Source organism: Lithobates pipiens, unplaced genomic scaffold (assembly GCF_037356315.1).
Source record: "Lithobates pipiens isolate NorthernLeopardFrog02 unplaced genomic scaffold, aLitPip1_a1.2 Scaffold_35, whole genome shotgun sequence".
In the NCBI taxonomy this organism is placed as follows: Eukaryota; Metazoa; Chordata; class Amphibia; order Anura; family Ranidae; genus Lithobates; species Lithobates pipiens.
In genome coordinates this window covers 9,886,964-9,905,640 of record NW_027507811.1, presented here as the reverse complement: position 1 = coordinate 9,905,640, position 18,677 = coordinate 9,886,964, and the positions used below count along the sequence as shown (strand labels likewise).

General features: G+C 44.9%; 1 protein-coding gene across 6 annotated transcripts; it reads right to left on the bottom strand.

Moving 5' to 3' along the window:
* Window positions 1-507: 507 nt before the first annotated feature.
* Window positions 508-18,418, bottom strand: LOC143955606 (uncharacterized). Of its 6 annotated transcripts, XM_077465692.1 has the most exons (8): window positions 18,367-18,418; window positions 10,463-10,597; window positions 10,172-10,378; window positions 9,883-10,089; window positions 9,592-9,801; window positions 9,296-9,502; window positions 3,043-3,238; window positions 508-2,317 (listed from the first exon to the last, which is right to left on the bottom strand). In XM_077465692.1, the coding sequence occupies exons 2-8, from the start codon at window positions 10,556-10,558 to the stop codon at window positions 1,107-1,109; spliced, it is 2,334 nt and encodes a 777-aa protein (XP_077321818.1). In that variant the 5' UTR covers window positions 10,559-10,597; window positions 18,367-18,418; the 3' UTR covers window positions 508-1,106. The 6 variants fall into 6 exon arrangements, with proteins under 6 accessions (XP_077321818.1, XP_077321820.1, XP_077321817.1 ...); XM_077465694.1 differs by lacking the exon at window positions 18,367-18,418 and having other exon boundaries at window positions 3,043-3,178; window positions 10,463-17,356; XM_077465691.1 differs by lacking the exon at window positions 18,367-18,418 and having other exon boundaries at window positions 10,463-17,355.
* Window positions 18,419-18,677: the final 259 nt, after the last annotated feature.

Genomic DNA, 18,677 nt, shown 5'->3' with positions numbered 1-18,677 from the left:
GGAAGGGATCTACTGAACAAGGGTACTATTAAGCTGGGCATCTGCTGAACAAGGGTACTAATAAGCTGGGCATCTGCTGAACAAGGGTACTATTAAGCTGGGCATCTGCTGAACAAGGGTACTAATAAGCTGGGGATCTGCTGAACAAGGGTACTGATAAGCTGGGGATCTGTTGAACAAGGGTACTGATAAGCTGGGGATCTGCTGAACAAGGGTACTAATAAGCTGGGGATCTGCTGAACAAGGGTACTAATAAGCTGGGGATCTGCTGAACAAGGGTACTAATAAGCTGGGGATCTGCTGAACAAGGGTACTAATAAGCTGGGGATCTGCTGAACAAGGGTACTAATAAGCTGGGGATCTGCTGAACAAGGGTACTAATAAGCTGGGGATCTGCTGAACAAGGGTACTAATAAGCTGGGGTTCTATTGGGCCTCTATAAAACAAAGAGAAAATCAACACACACAGGACATTTGCCAAGCATCAAAAACACAACAAAAAAGCATGTTGAAGTTGTAGAAGCTTTAATGTGAGTTAAAGTCAAAGAAAGTGCAGATTAGCCCCAACACGGCGCCCCCTCTCTCCTACTGGGTGCAGTGCGGAAGTTCTCATTTGCCCCACCTGCCTGTAGCCAATGAGGGGAAGCAGAAGTTATAACCCCCGCTCCCTCATTACACATTGCCATTTGCTGGTAGTTCGGGAGTGCTCAAACTTTCGATACTGTGTGATGTCCATTAGTGAAGAAGGAACCAACGAATGGGCGGAGGATGCTGAGGATTGGCATGGGGGTAGCAAAATACGCCGTCGTGCGTAGATAAGAATTCCTTGCCCAGTCCCTGCATACAATATTAGATTTAGCGCTCTGTTGCCAAGCTCTATGTTTGAACCCCCTCAACAGCATCATGTTTTTTTCATTTACGAAAAATTGTGGCAAAAAATAAATAAAAAAATGAAGTCACTTTGGGGGTGTCTACTTTCCAAAAATTGGGTTTTTCGTACCGCCCCGGCATTTTTATTTTATATGTTTTATACCGGGAAAATAAGATCTCTGATGTACAGGCAACTATCATTACTTTAGAAGACATTTCCCGCACTCAGTACTACTACTAGAGAGCTTTGTGGGTTCTCCGATGTCTAGTAAGGGAAGACCTGTGCGAGAAACACTTCCCGCACCCAGGACAGGAGTACGGGTTCTCCCTGGTGTGAGATCTTTGATGTCTGACAAGGACCGATTTCCGTACATAACATTTCCCGCACTCAGAACAGGGGAACTTCTTATGACATAGCTCATGTTTAGAAGCATTAGACTTCCGTGAAAAACTTTTTCCACACTCAGGACAGCAATATGGCTTCTCTCCTGTGTGAGACCTCCTATGTGCATAAAGACTGCACTGCTCTGAAAAACATTTCCCGCACTCGGGGCAGACATACGGCCTCTCCCCTGTGTGCGCTCTCTGATGACTAATGAGTGTGCACTTAGTTGCAAAACATTTCCCGCACTCAAGGCAGGAAAAGGGCTTCTCCCCCGTGTGAGATCTTTGATGTACAACAAGTGCTGACTTCCGTATAAAACATTTCCCGCACTCAGGACAGGAAAACGGCTTCTCCCCCGTGTGATGTCTTTTATGTACAACAAGTGCTGCTTTGCTTGAATAACATTTGCCGCACTCAGGGCAGGAAAACGGCTTCTCCCCCGTGTGATCTCTTTGATGTAGAACAAGCGCCGATTTAGTTATAAAACAATTTCCGCACTCAGAACAGGCATACGGCTTCTCCCCTGTGTGATGTCTTTGATGTACAAGGAATCCAAATTTGGTTAAAAAACACTTCCCGCACTCAGGGCAGGAATACGGCTCCTCGCCATTATGTGATTTTTGATGTAAAATAAGTTGTGACCTCTGTGAAAAACATTTCCCGCAATCAGGACAGGAAAACGGCTTCTCACCCGTGTGAGATCTCTGATGTGTGACCAGTTTTGCTTTATATAGAAAAAATTTCCCGCACTCAGAACATGAATGAAGTCCCCCTTCCCGGTGAGTTCCCTGATGTATAAGAAGAGCTAAATCAGAGCTAAAACTTTCCGCACATCGAGGACAGGGAAATGTCTCCTCCCCCTGAATCCCGGCACCACCCCCCACAGTACGAGGTTGCTCGGAGTCGGAGGGACTCCATGGTCTATCCACACTGTGAAGTCCACCATCCATAGTGGAGATCATTGTCTTTTCTCCTCCACAATCTCCTGTGATGTCCTCATCTTCCATTCTACAACCTGGAGATAAAGTGAGACGATCCTTTGAGGGTTTCTCCATGGCGTGTCCTGGAAAAATATAAAAACATCATCAATAGATATGAGAGGGTTAGTTCACTTCCATCAACATCCCATCTGGATCGGGTAGATATGAGTGAGGAGATGTTCTCTGTGGAGGTCCCAACCAGCCGGGACTTTTCCCCCCTCTTCAGTCAAAGGTTCTTTGGTCCTCCCAGATCACTTCTACATTTACACAGCCTTGTCAGAAGAGCAGGAACCAATGGGGGCTGGGAGGTCCATGCTCTTCACACAACCACAAGCCTAGGCACTGGGTCATGTGATCTCTAACAAGAGGTTCAAAGTTCAGATTTGTAGACCCTTTACCATAGAAAAAGTGACCATAGGCCTAGGCTTCTGGCGATATGCAGCACTGGAGGGAGCTTGGAGCAGGATTTTTTCCTAGAAAGATAGGTGCTTCAGTCTCTGTTACGCCTTACATTTCATCCCAAAAAGACTGGTAATAGAGTTTTATGGTAACATTTAGCTATAAGTCGGCTCGAAGAAGAGGAACCAACCTAAGAAAGAGTCAATCTGTGTTATCATATCTGTGCTACTGTAACTAGGAGTGACCCACAACCTAATACTGACAGCTGAACCGCAAATAGGGTATCAGTACAGGGAGGAGACCATTATCAACCTATTATTGGCTGATATCACTCAGCTCCCGCCCTACTCTGGACCAATCAGTGAGCAGTAACAGAGCAGAGATAAGAGAAGAATATATGATGGGTCACCTGTGCTGATCTCTGTAGGAGTGTCCTCCTCTACGAATGTCCTCGTCATTCCAGCCTCCTCCGTATATTGCTGATCATCCCTCACATACGTCTCTTCTACTTCACCCTCAACTTTCATGTTCATCAGATCTTCACCCTCAACTTTCATGTTCATCAGATCTTCACCCTCAACTTTCATGTTCATCAGATCTTCACCCTAAACCAACAGAATGGCAGCAAAAGATAAAGACTTTCATACTTACTGTAATCAAAAACTGGTTATACTGCCGCCTACTGGAGGTGGAGACACTTACAAACAGAAAAATTGAAAGCAATCCCCTATATAGCCCCTCCTCTACCCAGCATGCCTTATTTTTGTGGAAAACGAGGGGCCTAAAACAAAACAAAAAAACAGAAAGTTTAGGACCAGGGTCCTTCAATGGACCTAAACAATCAGATGTTATGGTAAGTGCAAAAAAGAGGTCAGACCACTCCACTCCCTGGACACCGAGACCATCGGACCGTACGGACATTATCGGATGGAATATCCCCTCCTTCGTGTCTGAAGCTATACTTAAAATTCTTATGGTGAAGCCAGGATTTAGGACATCTGGAAGAATCCTTAACCCAACTATTTCTGGATCTTGAATGAATCCTACATCACAAGGATGGAATGTAAAAGTGGCCATCAGTAAGAAACTTCTATTAGAGATCTAAAGAGACTAGGCCCGTTCTAAATATCCTGACTGGACGAGGACTGGATATATATAGGAGGTCAGTCGGTGTTCCACCTGGAGTGTGTTTGATGGGGATCCCTAGTGGTCCAGCGCCCGCCCAGGGAGTGATGGTGCTGGTGTTTTCTTGTGCTTGATATCAGTGCTGTAATGACTTCATAGGCCCTGATGACGAAAATTCTGACGAAACGCGTTGAGTATGAGGACTTATGTTACCAGCATTCCTCTTTGGTGTATGATTATGCACATGATCTATCAGCACAAAAATCAATCTGTACATTAGATACAATTCTTTTACCCTTGTTATTAATAAAGCCCCTCCTCTACCCAGCATGCCTTATTTTTGTGGAAAACGGGGGCCTAAAACAAAAAAAAAAAACAGAAAGTTTAGGACCTGTGTCCTTCAATGGACCCAAAAAATCAGATGTTATGGTAAGTGCAAAAAAGAGGTCAGACCACTCCACTCCCTGGACACCGAGACCATCGGACCGTACGGACATTATCGGATGGAATATCCCCTCCTTCGTGTCTGAAGCTATACTTAAAATTCTTATGGTGAAGCCAGGATTTAGGACATCTGAAAGAATCCTTAACCCAACTATTTCTGGATCTTGAATGAATCCTACATCACATGGATGGAATGTAAAAGTGGCCATCAGTAAGAAACTTTTATTAGAGATCTAAAGAGACTAGGCCCGTTCTAAGTACCCTGACTGGACGAGGACTGGATATATATATAGGAGGTCAGTCGGTGTTCCACCTGGAGTGTGTTTGATGGGGATCCCTAGTGGTCCAGCGCCCGCCCAGGGAGTGATGGTGCTGGTGTTTTCTTGTGCTTGATATCAGTGCTGTAATGACTTCATAGGCCGTGATGACGAAAATTCTGACGAAACGCGTTGAGTATGAGGACTTATGTTACCAGCATTCCTCTTTGGTGTATGATTATGCACACGATCTATCAGCACAAAAATCAATCTGTACATTAGATACAATTCTTTTACCCTTGTTATCAATAAATTGTATACATTTTAATATAAACGGTTGACTCCTTGTGCGGCCTTCAGTCCGAGATCCCTGTTTGTTTTCATTAACTAGAAAAAGATTACTTTATTTCTTGTCCATTGAGGGACACAGGAGTTCAGATACAATCAAGGTGTCCAAAATCAGTCCAACCAGGGGGTGGACAACAGCCAGTGGTAGGCCCAAAAGGGACAGGGAACTCAGAACTATTAGAAAGAATAACCTCCAAATCTGAACCAGAGGAGACAACGTGCCCTACGAGACAGGGAAAGCTGCCAGTGACCAATGGAAGGCCACAGAGGTCAACCTGATGCTCAGGCCTGGAAAGAAGAGATCACTGCCAACGGGAATGACTTCACCTGAAGGAACACCGAGCCTCAACCAGCAAGAGACTATGAAACCAAAACCCACCAAAACCAGTGGAACTATGGAACTACCCGAGAGGAGATAAAGACCAACAACATGGCGTGTTCAACAGCTGGTCTACCCTTAGTTTTCAGGGGGGGAAGGTTCCATAATAAGGATGAGGATGCTTGACCAGACAACCAATATTGCACACAAGATATTCAAGGATGTGAGAAACATCATCACAAAGTATCCCCTAAAAATAGCAAAGGGACCCCCGAGACTGGAAGAGAACTCAAGGGCACCAACCCTGGTGTGTACATGAAGTACCCCTAAAAAGGTAGGGAGGGATGAAAGGGGTAACCTCAGACTGGTATAAAGGAACACCAAAAGAACAAGCAGATGGACTAACCACATAATGAACACCTGTAGGTGACTCTAGGAGTAGGCATATAAACTCTGCAGGACCTGCCCAACCTTAGTATAGAACCTGATTCTACATACTTACATAGCAGGCGAGGTTGAAAAAAGACACAAGTCCATCAAAGTGCAACCTCTGTGTGTGATTATATGTCAGTATTACATTGTATATCCCTGTATGTTGCGGTCGTTCAGGTGCTTATCTAATCGTTTTTTGAAACAATCGATGCTCCCCGCTGAGACCACCGCCTGTGGAAGGGAATTCCACATCCTTGCCGCTCTTACAGTAAGAACCCTCTACGCCGCTTAAGATTAAAGCGTTTTTCTTCTAATTTTAGTGAATGGCCACGTGTCTTATTAAATTTCCTTTTGCGGAAAAGTTTTATCCCTATTGTGGGGTCACCAGTATGCTATTTATATATTGTGGGGTCACCAGTCCGGTATTTATATATTGTGGGGTCACCAGTCCGGTGTTTGTACATTTAAATCATATCCCTTCTCAAGCGTCTCTTCTCCAGAGAGAATAAGTTCAGAGCTCACAACCTTTCCTCATAGCTAATATCCTCCAGACCCTTTATTAGCTTTGTTGCCCTTCTTTGTAGTCGCTCCATTTCCAGTACATCCTTCCTGAGGTCTGGTGCCCAGAACTGGACAGTATACTCCAGGTGCGGCCGGACCAGAGTCTTGTAGAGCGGGAGAATTATCGTTTTATCTCTGGAGTTGATCCCCTTTTTAATGCCGATATTCTGTTTGATTTGTTAGCAGCAGCTTGGCACTGCTGAGCCTATCATCTACTAGGACCCCCAGGTGCTTCTCCATCCTCGATCCTCCCAGAGGTTCTCCCCCCAGTCTATAGATTGCATTCAGGTTTTTGCCACCCAAATGCATTATTTTACATTTTTCTACATTGAACCTCATTTGCCATGTAGTTGCCCCTCCCCCATTAATTTGTTTAGATCTTCTTCCAAGGTTTCCACATCCTGCAGAGAAGTTATTGCCCTGCTTAGCTTAGTATCGTCCGCAAATACAGAGATTGAGCTGTTTCCCCCATCCCCATCCTCCAGGTCGTTTATGAACAAATTATACAGGATTGGTCCCAGCACAGAACCCTGGCGGACCCCACTACCCACCCCCGACCATTCCGAGTACTCCCCATTTATCACCACCCTCTGAACTCACCCTTGTAGTCAGTTTTCAATCCATGTACTCACCCTATGGTCCATGCCAACGGACCTTATTTTGTACAGTAAACTTTTATGGGGAACTATATCAAATGCTTTTGCAAAATTCAGATACACCACATCTACGGGCCTTCCTTTATCTAGATACACCACGTCTACGGGCCTTCCTTTATCTAGATACACCACGACTACGGACCTTCCTTTATCCAGATACACCGCGTCTACGGGCCTTCCTTTATCCAGATACACCACGTCTACGGGCCTTCCTTTATCCAGATACACCACGTCTACGGGCCTTCCTTTATCTAGATACACCACGTCTATGGGCCTTCCTTTATCTAGATACACCACGTCTACGGGCCTTCCTATATCCAGATACACCACGTCTACGGGCCTTCCTATATCCAGATACACCACGTCTACGGGCCTTCCTTTATCCAGATACACCACGTCTACGGGCCTTCCTATATCCAGATACACCACGTCTACGGGCCTTCCTTTATCCAGATACACCACGTCTACGGGCCTTCCTTTATCCAGATACACCACATCTACGGGCCTTCCTATATCCAGATACACCACGTCTACGGGCCTTCCTTTATCCAGATACACCACATCTACGGGCCTTCCTTTATCCAGATACACCACATCTACGGGCCTTCCTTTATCCAGATACACCACGTCTACGGGCCTTCCTTTATCCAGATACACCACGTCTACGGGCCTTCCTTTATCCAGATACACCACGTCTCTGGCCCTTCCTTTATCCAGAAACACCACGTCTACGGGGCCTTCCTTTATCCAGATACACCACATCTACGGGCCTTCCTTTATCCAGATACACCACATCTACGGGGCCTTCCTTTATCTAGATACACCACGTCTCTGGCCCTTCCTTTATCCAGATACACCACGTCTCTGGCCCTTCCTTTATCCAGATACACCACGTCTCTGGCCCTTCCTTTATCCAGATACACCACATCTACGGGCCTTCCTTTATCTAGATACACCACATCTCTGGCCCTTCCTTTATCTAGATACACCACGTCTCTGGCCCTTCCTTTATCTAGATACACCCCATCTACGGGCCTTCCTTTATCCAGAAACACCACATTTACGGGCCTTCCTTTATCCAGATACACCACGTCTACGGGCCTTCCTTTATCTAGATACACCACGTCTACAGGCCTTCCTTTATCCAGATCCACCACGTCTACAGTCCTTCCTTTATCCAGATACACCACGTCTACGGGCCTTCCTTTATCCAGATACACCACGTCTATGGGCCTTCCTTTATCTAGATACACCACGTCTACGGGCCTTCCTTTATCTAGATAAACCACGTCTACGGGCCTTCCTTTATCCAGATACACCACATCTACGGGTCTTCCTTTATCCAGATACACCACATCTAGGGGCCTTCCTTTATCCAGATACACCACATCTACGGGCCTTCCTTTATCCAGATACACCACATCTACGGGCCTTCCTTTATCCAGATACACCACATCTACGGGCCTTCCTTTATCCAGATACACCACATCTACGGGCCTTCCTTTATCCAGATACACCACATCTACGGGCCTTCCTTTATCCAGATACACCACGTCTCTGGCCCTTCCTTTATCTAGATACACCCCGTCTACGGGCCTTCCTTTATCCAGATACACCACGTCTACGGGCCTTCCTTTATCCAGATACACCACGTCTACGAGCCTTCCTTTATCCAGATACACCCCGTCTACGGGCCTTCCTTTATCCAGATACACCACATCTACGGGCCTTCCTATATCCAGATACACCACGTCTACGGGCCTTCCTTTATCCAGATACACCACAACTACGGGCCTTCCTATATCCAGATACACCACGTCTACAGGCCTTCCTTTATCTAGATATACCACGTCTACGGGCCTTCCTTTATCCAGATACACCACGTCTACGGGCCTTCCTTTATCTAGATGCCAATTCACCTCCTCATAGAAGGTTAATAGATTGGTTTGGCAAGAACAATTCTTCATGAATCCATGCAGATTACTGCTAATGATACCGTTCTCATGACTAAAATCTTGTATATAGTCCCTTATCATCCCCTCCAAGAGTTTACATACTATTGATGTTAGGCTAACTGCTCTGTAATTCCCAGGGATGTATTTTGGGCCCTTTTTTAAATATTGGTGCTACGTTGGCTTTTCTCCAATCAGCTGGTACCATTCCAGTCAGTAGACTGTCAGTAAAAATTAGGAACAATGGTCTGGCAATTACTTGACTAAGTTCCTTAAGGACCCTCAGGTGCAAGCCACCTGGTCCTGGTGATTTATTAATGTTAAGATTTTCAAGTCTATTTATAATTCTGTCCTCTGTTAGCCATGAGGGTGCTAAACGGTATAAATATACAGTACATATCGGGAAATGTAAACTATTCAGCACTTGCTCATTTGCACCACATATATGGGTTCAATAGACTCGGATGATATTTCCAAGCACACGGTGGTCTGGATTCTTCTACAACATTCATTGTAGGAAACATGCTTGTGTATAAATCATAACTACCAAATATCATTCATCGGCTACCTGATAAAGTCTTGCGTAGTTGTGATCTTCCTGTGTGGAATCCCGGGAATACAGAGGAAGGGGACATCTCTCTGGTGGGTTCCTGGTATTAGGTGGCTCCATCATATCCTTGTGTCCTTCTGAAAGCTCCTCCATCACTCCATACTCCTCATCCTCCTCTTTATAATCTTCTTTAACAACAATATTATTATCCCCGATGTTTCCACTCTGAATATATAATAAAAATGACATCAATGGTAACAATGCAGATAATGTACAGATCCTAATGATACTATCAGTGATTGTTCCTCATCTACCTGATGATGGTGGGGGATGGTGTGACCTTCCTGTGTGGAATCCCGGGAATACAGAGGACAGGGACATCTCTCTGTTGGGTTCCTGGTATTAGGTGGCTCCATTGTGACTTTCTTGTTTCCATCTGAAAGCTCCTTCATCACTCCATACTCCTCATCCTCCTCTTTATACTCTTCTTTAACAACAATATTACTATCCCCAATGTTTCCACTCTGAATATATAATAAGAAAATTTAATGTAACAAACACACAGGTGTATGAATCATAAGTACCAATAACTGTTCCTCACCTACCTGATGATGGTGGGGGATGGTGTGACCTTCCGGTGTGGAATCCCGGGAATACAGAGGACGGGGACATCTCTCTGGTGGGTTCCTGGCATTCTGTGGCTCCATCATATGGTTGGGTTCTTCGGAAAGCTCCTCCATCACTCCATACTCCTCACCCTCCTCTTTGTACTCTTCTTTAAGAACAGCATTATAATCTTTGAGGTTTCCACTCTGAATATATAATAAAAAACATTTATTGTAACAAACATGCTTGTGTATAAATCATAACTACCAATAATTGTTCCTCATCTACCTGATGATGGTGGGGGATGGTGTGACCTTCCTGTGTGGAATCCCGCGAATACAGAGGACGGGGACATCTCTCTGGTGGCTTCCTTTTACTAAGTGGCTCCATCGTATCCTTCTGTCCATCTAAAAGTCCCACAGTCAAACCATACTCCTCATCCTCTTCCTTATACTCTTCATTAATACCAATAATATTACCCATGTGGTTTCCTTTCTGAATATATAATACAATATTCATTGTAACACATACGCTTGTATAACCATAAATCACAACCACCAATAATTGTCCATCATCTACCTGATCATCTTGTGTACAGTTGCGATTTTTCTGCGTGTCCATCATGACGTCTTTGTAGAGATCCTTGTGTCCTTCTAAATACTCCCACTCCTCCATGGAGAAATAGACAGTGACATCCTGACACCTTATAGGAACCTGACACACACAATGATACAGTCACCATCCAGACACATCCCTTGTCTGTTACTGGATAATGTCCCAGAATTCCCAGAATCCTCCTCACCTCTCCTGTCAGCAGCTCCATCATCTTCTTAGTAAGGTCTAGAATTTTTTTTTGTTATAGTTTACACATATAACATTGTGCAGCTACAAAGTTAGTCTAGTTGAAAAAAGACACAAGTCCATCTAGTTCAACGAATAAAAACGACTGTTCCTGTAGCACCCGGGTGTTTAGGCATATTAAATTTATCTGCCAACTGATCTGCCTTGGCTCACTGTCAGGAGATCAATTGATTTCGCCCCAATTCTGGAATTGCTGCACTTCTCTCTTCTGTCACTAGGTGGCCGGGTATATGGTGGCCTTAGATAAGACAAGGGCATTGCAAGGACAGATTAGGAATGAATGTGGTGTCTCAGCCAATGAGCAGTGATTTTCTTGGGTCCCTTGGCCTGCTGGGAGAACCTATTTATTTGGGTGGAGTCAGATGATCGGGGTTCTGTGCCACCTGGGTGGCTGTCTGGGTGGACCTGTGTTGTATTGCCCCTGGCTGCTAGGCCATAAGCCGTGAGCCGATCCCGGAGACATCTAGCTGCTTGGCTGTCTGAGGGCCTATTCAGAAGCAAGAGAGCAGCGTAGGGTTGGGACTGCGGCTTGCAGTCCAACCAGAAGCAACGATTCTGCTGGCGGGAGAACCAGCTGTGGTCGGAGGTAGAGGGAAAGCTGTCTCCACTAAGGGACCAACCACCTTGTTCGTCTGTTCGGCGAATTCAGAACTTTGTGGACCGTTCGCACCAAATTCGTATGGCATGAATGGCCCTTAATGCACTACGCCATCTAAGTGCATTGCTGGCTCATGATTGGCCAAGCATACACTGTGACCCCGTATGCTTGGCCAATCACAGCGCCGGCAGCGAGGAGAGACATAATTGGCCACAGGCAGAATGCCTGTGGCCAATTATAGCTCAGGGGGTTTATTGCACACCCCACACTACATAAGGCCACCAGCGCGGCGGCCTTGTATAGTGTGTTCTGGCATGCAGGGAAAGAGTAAGATAGGCAGGGACAGTGTGTTCTTTTCTCAGGCATCTGCAGGAGTTAGTGGGTGTTGTGTGCCTCCAGCGCAGTATACACCTGTATCTTCCCTTTTATACTGGTATTCTCTAATACAGGCATCTGCAGGAGTTAGTGGGTGTTGTGTGCCTCCAGCGCAGTATACACCTGTATCTTCCCTTTTATACTGGTATTCTCTAATACAGGCATCTGCAGGAGTTAGTGGGTGTTGTGTGCCTCCAGCGCAGTATACACCTGTATCTTCCCTTTTATACTGGTATTCTCTAATACAGGCATCTGCAGGAGTTAGTGGGTGTTGTGTGCCTCCAGCACAGTATAAACCTGAAGATACCCCTTATTGCTGGTGTTTTCTGTTGCATATTAGCCTTTAAAATTAGCACTTTTGATTTCGAACATTCAAGTCCCATAGACTTTAATAGGGTTCTAAAGTTCATATGAATTTTTGGTCCGTTTGAAGGTTCTGGTGCGAACCGAACCGGGGGAGTGTTTGGCTCATCCCTACCTAAGACTACTGTGAGTAGTTGAAGCATGTACCTGAGCAGTATTCTCACCAGCCGGGGATGGTGAAGAAGTGGGAAAACTTCAGCAGGTGCCAAGCCAGGGACCCAACCAGTGGAGGTGACGCTTGCAGAGCATTATTGTGTGCCAAGCCAGGGACCAAGCAGACCAGCAGGGGGACGCTTGAGGAGTATCTGTCAGTGCCAAACTAGGGACCCAGCAGGGACATGGGGGTGACGGTTGAGGAAGATACTGAGTGAGAAAATTGGAAGAGCTCAGGGGATCCAGTGGCAAGTGGATCTGTTAGTCTAGTGAAAGGCTGGGAGTTCAGCTGAGTGAGGTTCTACAATAGGAGATTGTAGAAGAAGTGGAAGAGTTCATTGCAACCTCTGTTAGAAACTGTTACAAGATTGTTGCCATAGGAGACGTGGTGTCTAGTTGGATGCCTGTCCCTGCATGGCTGTCTGCCTATAGAAGTCTCGGAGTCTGCCGATTAACATTGCATTTACTAAAGGGTGTCCTAGCACTAACCCTCTCTCCCACAGTTCTGTTTAAGAGACAATAAACCTCTTTGCATTCAAGAAGTGTCTAGTGCCCATCAATCTACCTTGCATTACACCCACCATGCCTTGTAACCCACTCTACACAGAAGGATGTCAGCTGTCCCTAACTCTGGAGGTCACCATTAGGCCTCAAGGGGTCCTGGACTTGGCTACAATAGAATCAAAGATTTTTGTATCTGCTACTTGCCCTGTGCCGTCACTTGCAGTCACTGTACTCCTGAGACAGGCAAAGCCTATCTTTTTTTTTGGTTGTTTCGATATCTAGGAGAAAGGCTGTGGTGGGCACTTCTGGACATATTTCATTGAAGAACAAATTCTTCTTCAGAAACCAACTCCTCCTGGAGTGTTGACGTCCTGCTCCCTTCCCTCCCAGCACTCTGTAGTTTTAAGCCTGATGATCTTAACCACACTACCCTGCCCCTGTACCGTATCCCTGTACCATGTCACAGAGATCAATGATTGATCTCAACACTACTCTGCCGCTGTATCATGTCACAGAGATCAATCAGAGGAACCACAGAGCTCCATGGAGGAACCAGATGTTGTCGGTTTCTAAAGAAGACTTCAGCAGACATCTGGGCTCCGTTCAGAAACATAAGAATTTACCTTTACAGGGAAAAGTTTTATTTGGGATTGAAGTTTGGTCAAACTTTTCTTATATTCTAGTATTTTCGATTCAATTCGTGAAATAGTCTGAAGGCTAATAAATAGAGATGGGCAAACGACCCCCTGTTTGGTTCGTGCCAGAACTTTTCAAACATCGCAAAAGTTTGGAGCCAAACAATGAATCCCATTAAAGGCAATGGGACCCGAACTGGAAAAAATCAAAAGTGCCCATTTTGAAGAATTATATGCAACTTATTGGGCATACAAAGGGTATGGGGTCCGGTTACTGTCCTGGGGGACATGTATTAGTACAAGAACATTTTAAAAAAAGATAATTTTTATATGAGCAATGATCTAATGATGCTTAAAGTGAAAGAATAAAAATTTTAAGTTCCTTTAAATATAGTGCCTGTGGGGTCCCCTTAGTTTGCCTGTAAAGTGATGCATCTGTACCATGTATAGAACCTGCTGCAGCAAAAATTATGTTTATAAAGAAAAGCTTTCTTTATTTTATAAACAATGGCTGGGGGAGCAGGTCTGTATGATGAGGCCACAATTTAGTGCACTCTGAACAAGATTAGAGATTTTTTGGATACGTTCTGGTGTCTGTTTTGCAAGACTTTGGATAGAAGTAACAGGTGTGAAAAAATTGGTCTTTAGGTGTCAGTGGTGCCTTCACACTGTAACCCTATAGCACTCTTGATGAAAGCAAGAATTGGCCTTGCTGTAAAAAATTTAAGTTATATGCACCTGTCAAACAGGTGTGAAAAAATTGGTCCTTGGGTGTTAATTGTGCCCATGAAACCTAAACCAAAAAAATTCTTCCAGATAAAATCAACACCCACAAAGCTAGGCAGCCTAGACCTAGACAGTCTTGCAGAGATTCCACATCCCAAAAACACTTAATCGGTGACATTGGCATCAGGGGCTTGATAGCTGCTGCTAATCCAGGAATGATTCATTTTGAAAAATGTCAGCCGGTCAATGGAGTCTGTGGACAGACGTGCTATTTTATCTGTCACAAAACAGTTTCAGTATAAATCACAAATAGGAAACATAAAGGGAATGCAAAGACACTGAATTTCAAAAGAGCCAACTTCCATAAACTATGCTCCTTGCTAGAAGATATTAAATGGGATAAAATCCTAGGATCAAAGAACACAGAGGAAAAATGGGTGTGCTTTAAGAGCATATTAAATAAGAGTATTAGTCAGTGCATCCCAATGGGTAATAAATTCAAAAGAGCTAAAAATCAGTCCTGGGTGGCTTAACTCCAATGTAAAAATGCATATAAAAGCAAGGGAGAAGGCCTTCAAAAAAATACAAGGCTGCAATAAGAAAGAGTGCAATAAGAAACGTAAAGGTGCAATCAGGGAGGCTAAAATAGAACATGAAAGGCACATAGCGGAGGAGAGTAAAAAAAATCCCAAGAAAGTACACAAATAGTAAAAGGGAGGACTTATCAGATTGGCCCCATAAAGAATGAAGGGAATCTGGTTACAAAGGATGGAGAAATGGCAAATGTTTTCAATTTAGTCTTCAAACGGAGGGTTTCAGTAATCAAGAATGCAATGTTTATCCCGCTGAATATCAGCCAACTGAACACTGGCTGTGTATGACCACATGGAATGGCTACAGACTCTTATGGCCTGCTTTAGAAAATCTTGCAACCCTGGGTACCTGTTTAAGTAATGCTGCACCACCAAATTAAGGTCATGTGCCAGGTATGGCACATGTGTCAACTTACCCTGTCTAAGGGCAGACAGGAGGTTAGTGCTATTATGGGCACACCACTATTCCTGGCTCAAGCTGGCATGGTGTTAATCACCTCTGGGCCTGTCCCTGCAGAGCTGAAATGAACTCTGCTCCGGTGTGGCTTCTGTCCCCTAGACAGACCAGCTGAAGCACTGTATGGCATCTTTTAGCCTGACTCATTGAATAGCCCCTTGGCGCTTAGGGGGTACTGGTGGTTCATAGGACAATTCAGCAGAGGAGGGTATGGAGGGGAGGATGAGGGGGTGGAGCTGACAAATCTTGCATCATCACCACAAGCTGTATGGAGACACGGGGGCACAATATTCTGCAGCACCGAGCCCTGTCCTGCATCCTTCCTAGTTTCAAGCAGCGTTACCTAGTGTGCTGTGAACAAAATATATCATCCCTGACCATGCTTGCAGGACCATGAGTCAGATGTAATGTGGACCTTGTAGCTGATTGCCTTGCCCAACGGTGCCTCAACATTTCCTTCCACGTAATGGTATAGAGCTGGAATGGCTTTCCGTGCAAAGAAATAGTAACTGGGAAACTGCCATTGTGGTACAGCACATTCTGCAAATTCACAGAAGGCGGCATAATCCACCAGACGGAAAGGAAGGATTGGTAAAGTCAGCAATTTGGACAAGGTGAAATTTAGATGCTAGGCATGTGGGTGGCAGTGACTATTTTTTTTTCACTGCAGCAGCTGGGGCAGATACATTTATACTCTAAATGTAAATATTTAAATAATATAAATTTATACCTGCTATACTCTACAGCTGGTGATGTGCTGTTGACAGATGTGCTGCAAGGACCTGTGACACCCTTTGCTATACCATCATTCCTGTCAGTGGAGGCTACTGAGAGGTCGTGAGATATAGCAGGGGTAGACCTGAAATGTGAGGAGGGAGGAGGAGCAGAATTGTGTACCTTTTGTGTGGCTTTCAGGTACTTTCAGGTGCTCTTGCCAACGAGCTTCATGGGAGGTTAAATGCCTGGTCAACCATGTGGTACCCAAATGGCAGCGTTTTTTTGCCACGCTAGATCTACTTGAGGTAAAGTTTACAAATTGCAACAGTGCGATCAGCTGGAAATGTGCTAGAAAAGGCAAAGACGGCTGCAGCTCCACAATCTGATGGAATAGGGCGGCTGCTTTCTACTCTTCCATGATGGCTGCCTCCGGAAAACATCCTGCCTTCGTTGGGGTTGTGCCTCACCCTCACTTTTCTCCTTTGTTCTATCTGGCACCCAAGCCACGTCAGAGACATCGCCACCCCCTCCATCCTCATCATCACTGGAGCCCACTTGACAATACGCTGCAGCTGAGGAAGCCAAATTTGCTGTTTATTAGTGTTTTCCCCTCTCTGTAGGCTCATGTTCCTCTCTTCCTCAACCTCAGAACCAACATCAGAATCAAGCAATGGCTGTACATCGTCAAGAAGCAAGTGGCTGATGCTGTGTTCAAATAACTCAGCTGACTCCTCCAGCCATGGTGCTGGGGCTATGGTAGGGATAGCTTTGAACAAGGAGGCAGAATAAGCCGCGCTGGACTGCCCACTAGTCTCTGCTTGGATGAGGATGGTTTTGTAAGCCAGTCCTCCACCTCTTCTACATGCTGTGGCTGGAAAGCACAGGCAACATTACTAAACAGAGAAAATGGTGCCCTGCTTGAGGATGGACCACGTCCACCTTTGCCTGTGAACAGACACGCTGCTGGCTCCCTCACAGTGCCATGGGAACATCTGCCTCTCCTTGTTGGCCTCACAGACATGATGGGGGGCTTATTACTGAAATATAATACAGATGGGAAATGTGTAATTGGATGCACTTTAATCAATGGAAAGTGGTGTTTCATGCACTTTAACTTGAGGACTGCCACACTACAATATACAGCAGTAAAACTGCACTGACGCACTACAATGTACTGCAGTAAAACTGCAATGATGCACTACAATATTCTGCAGTAAACCTACAGTGACACACTACAATATACTGCAGTAAAACTGCACTAATGCATTTCAATATACTGCAGTAAAACTGCACTAATGCATTTTCAATATACTGCAGTAAAACCGCACTGACGCTCTTTAAAACTGCACTGACAAACTACAATATACTGCAGTAAAACTGCACTGACAAACTACAATACACTATGCTAAAACTGCACTGATGCACTACAATATTCTGCAGTAAAAGTGCACTGACGCACTACAATATACTGCAGTAAAAGTGCACTGGCGCACTACAATATACTGCAGTAAAACTGCACTGACACACTACAATATACTGCAGTAAAAGTGCACTGACGCACTACAATATACTGCAGTAAAACTGTACTGACATGCTATAACATATTGCAGTAAAACTGCACTGACGCGCTTCAATACACTGCGGTAAAACTGCACTGACACACTACAATACACTATGGTAAAAGTGCACTGATGCACTGCAATATACTGCAGTAAAACTGCACGGACGAACTACAACATACTGTAGTAAAACTGCACGGACGCACTACACTGACACACTACAATATACTGCAGTAAAACTGCACTGACACACTAAAACATACAGCAGTAAAACTGCACGGAAGCACTACATTATATTGCAGTAAAACTGCACAGATGTACTACACCGACACTTCAATATACTGAAGTAAAACTGCCCTGACACACTACAATATACTGCAGTAATACTGCACAGATGCACTACACTGACCCTGCACTATCACTATATTCACACTACACTCACAATAGAAGCACAATAGCACACTAAATCGCTAATAGCAATGAACAGAACCCTGTTTTATCTCTTTCCACTCCAATATCACACTGCAAATGGCTCCTCCTTTTATAGTGTGGGGTGGATCTATAAAACAACGAGCCATGATTGGCCTAAGTCATCATGGCTTTCTCCAATCATGGCTCTGACAGTGTTCTGGGCCCTGATTGGCCAAAGCCTTCAATGCTTTGGCCAATCAGGGCTTAGAATGCACTGTGCGGCGCACTGTGGGGCGTTGGGCTGGCCAAAACAAACAGTGAAATGCCCTGACAATTCGGGTATTTGGCAAACAGCCAATGTTATAATTATACTCGGCCGAACTGATGTGATGAATAAACACTTTGGACAGTTAAATGTGTCTGTGTGTGCATCAGATTGAAAAGATGGACATTTAAAGTGGAAAGATGGACAGAGAAATTTGGATCCCGATAAGAGAGGACGAGAGCCTTGACAAAATAAGATCGTATTACCTCCTCTGCTGCCAATTCCAGCAATGTCTTCTACCTCTCGCCCATAACTTCCTGTCTGTATCCTTACACACTTCCTGTCTGTAGCTGACGTCACTTCCTGTATTCCATAGAGACTTCCTGTTTGGGTAGAAGTGAGATCCCCACCTTGTGGAGCTCAGAGGAGCTGCAGCCCTGAGAAACGTCTCGTAGTGTGACCACGGCCTTGTGCTGTGTGTGTATGTTCTCTATATCCTTATAGATGGAGTCATCTCCACTCCCACCAAGGGGGATAGACATATATTTCTGCTTGGGATGAGCGGAGTGAAATTACT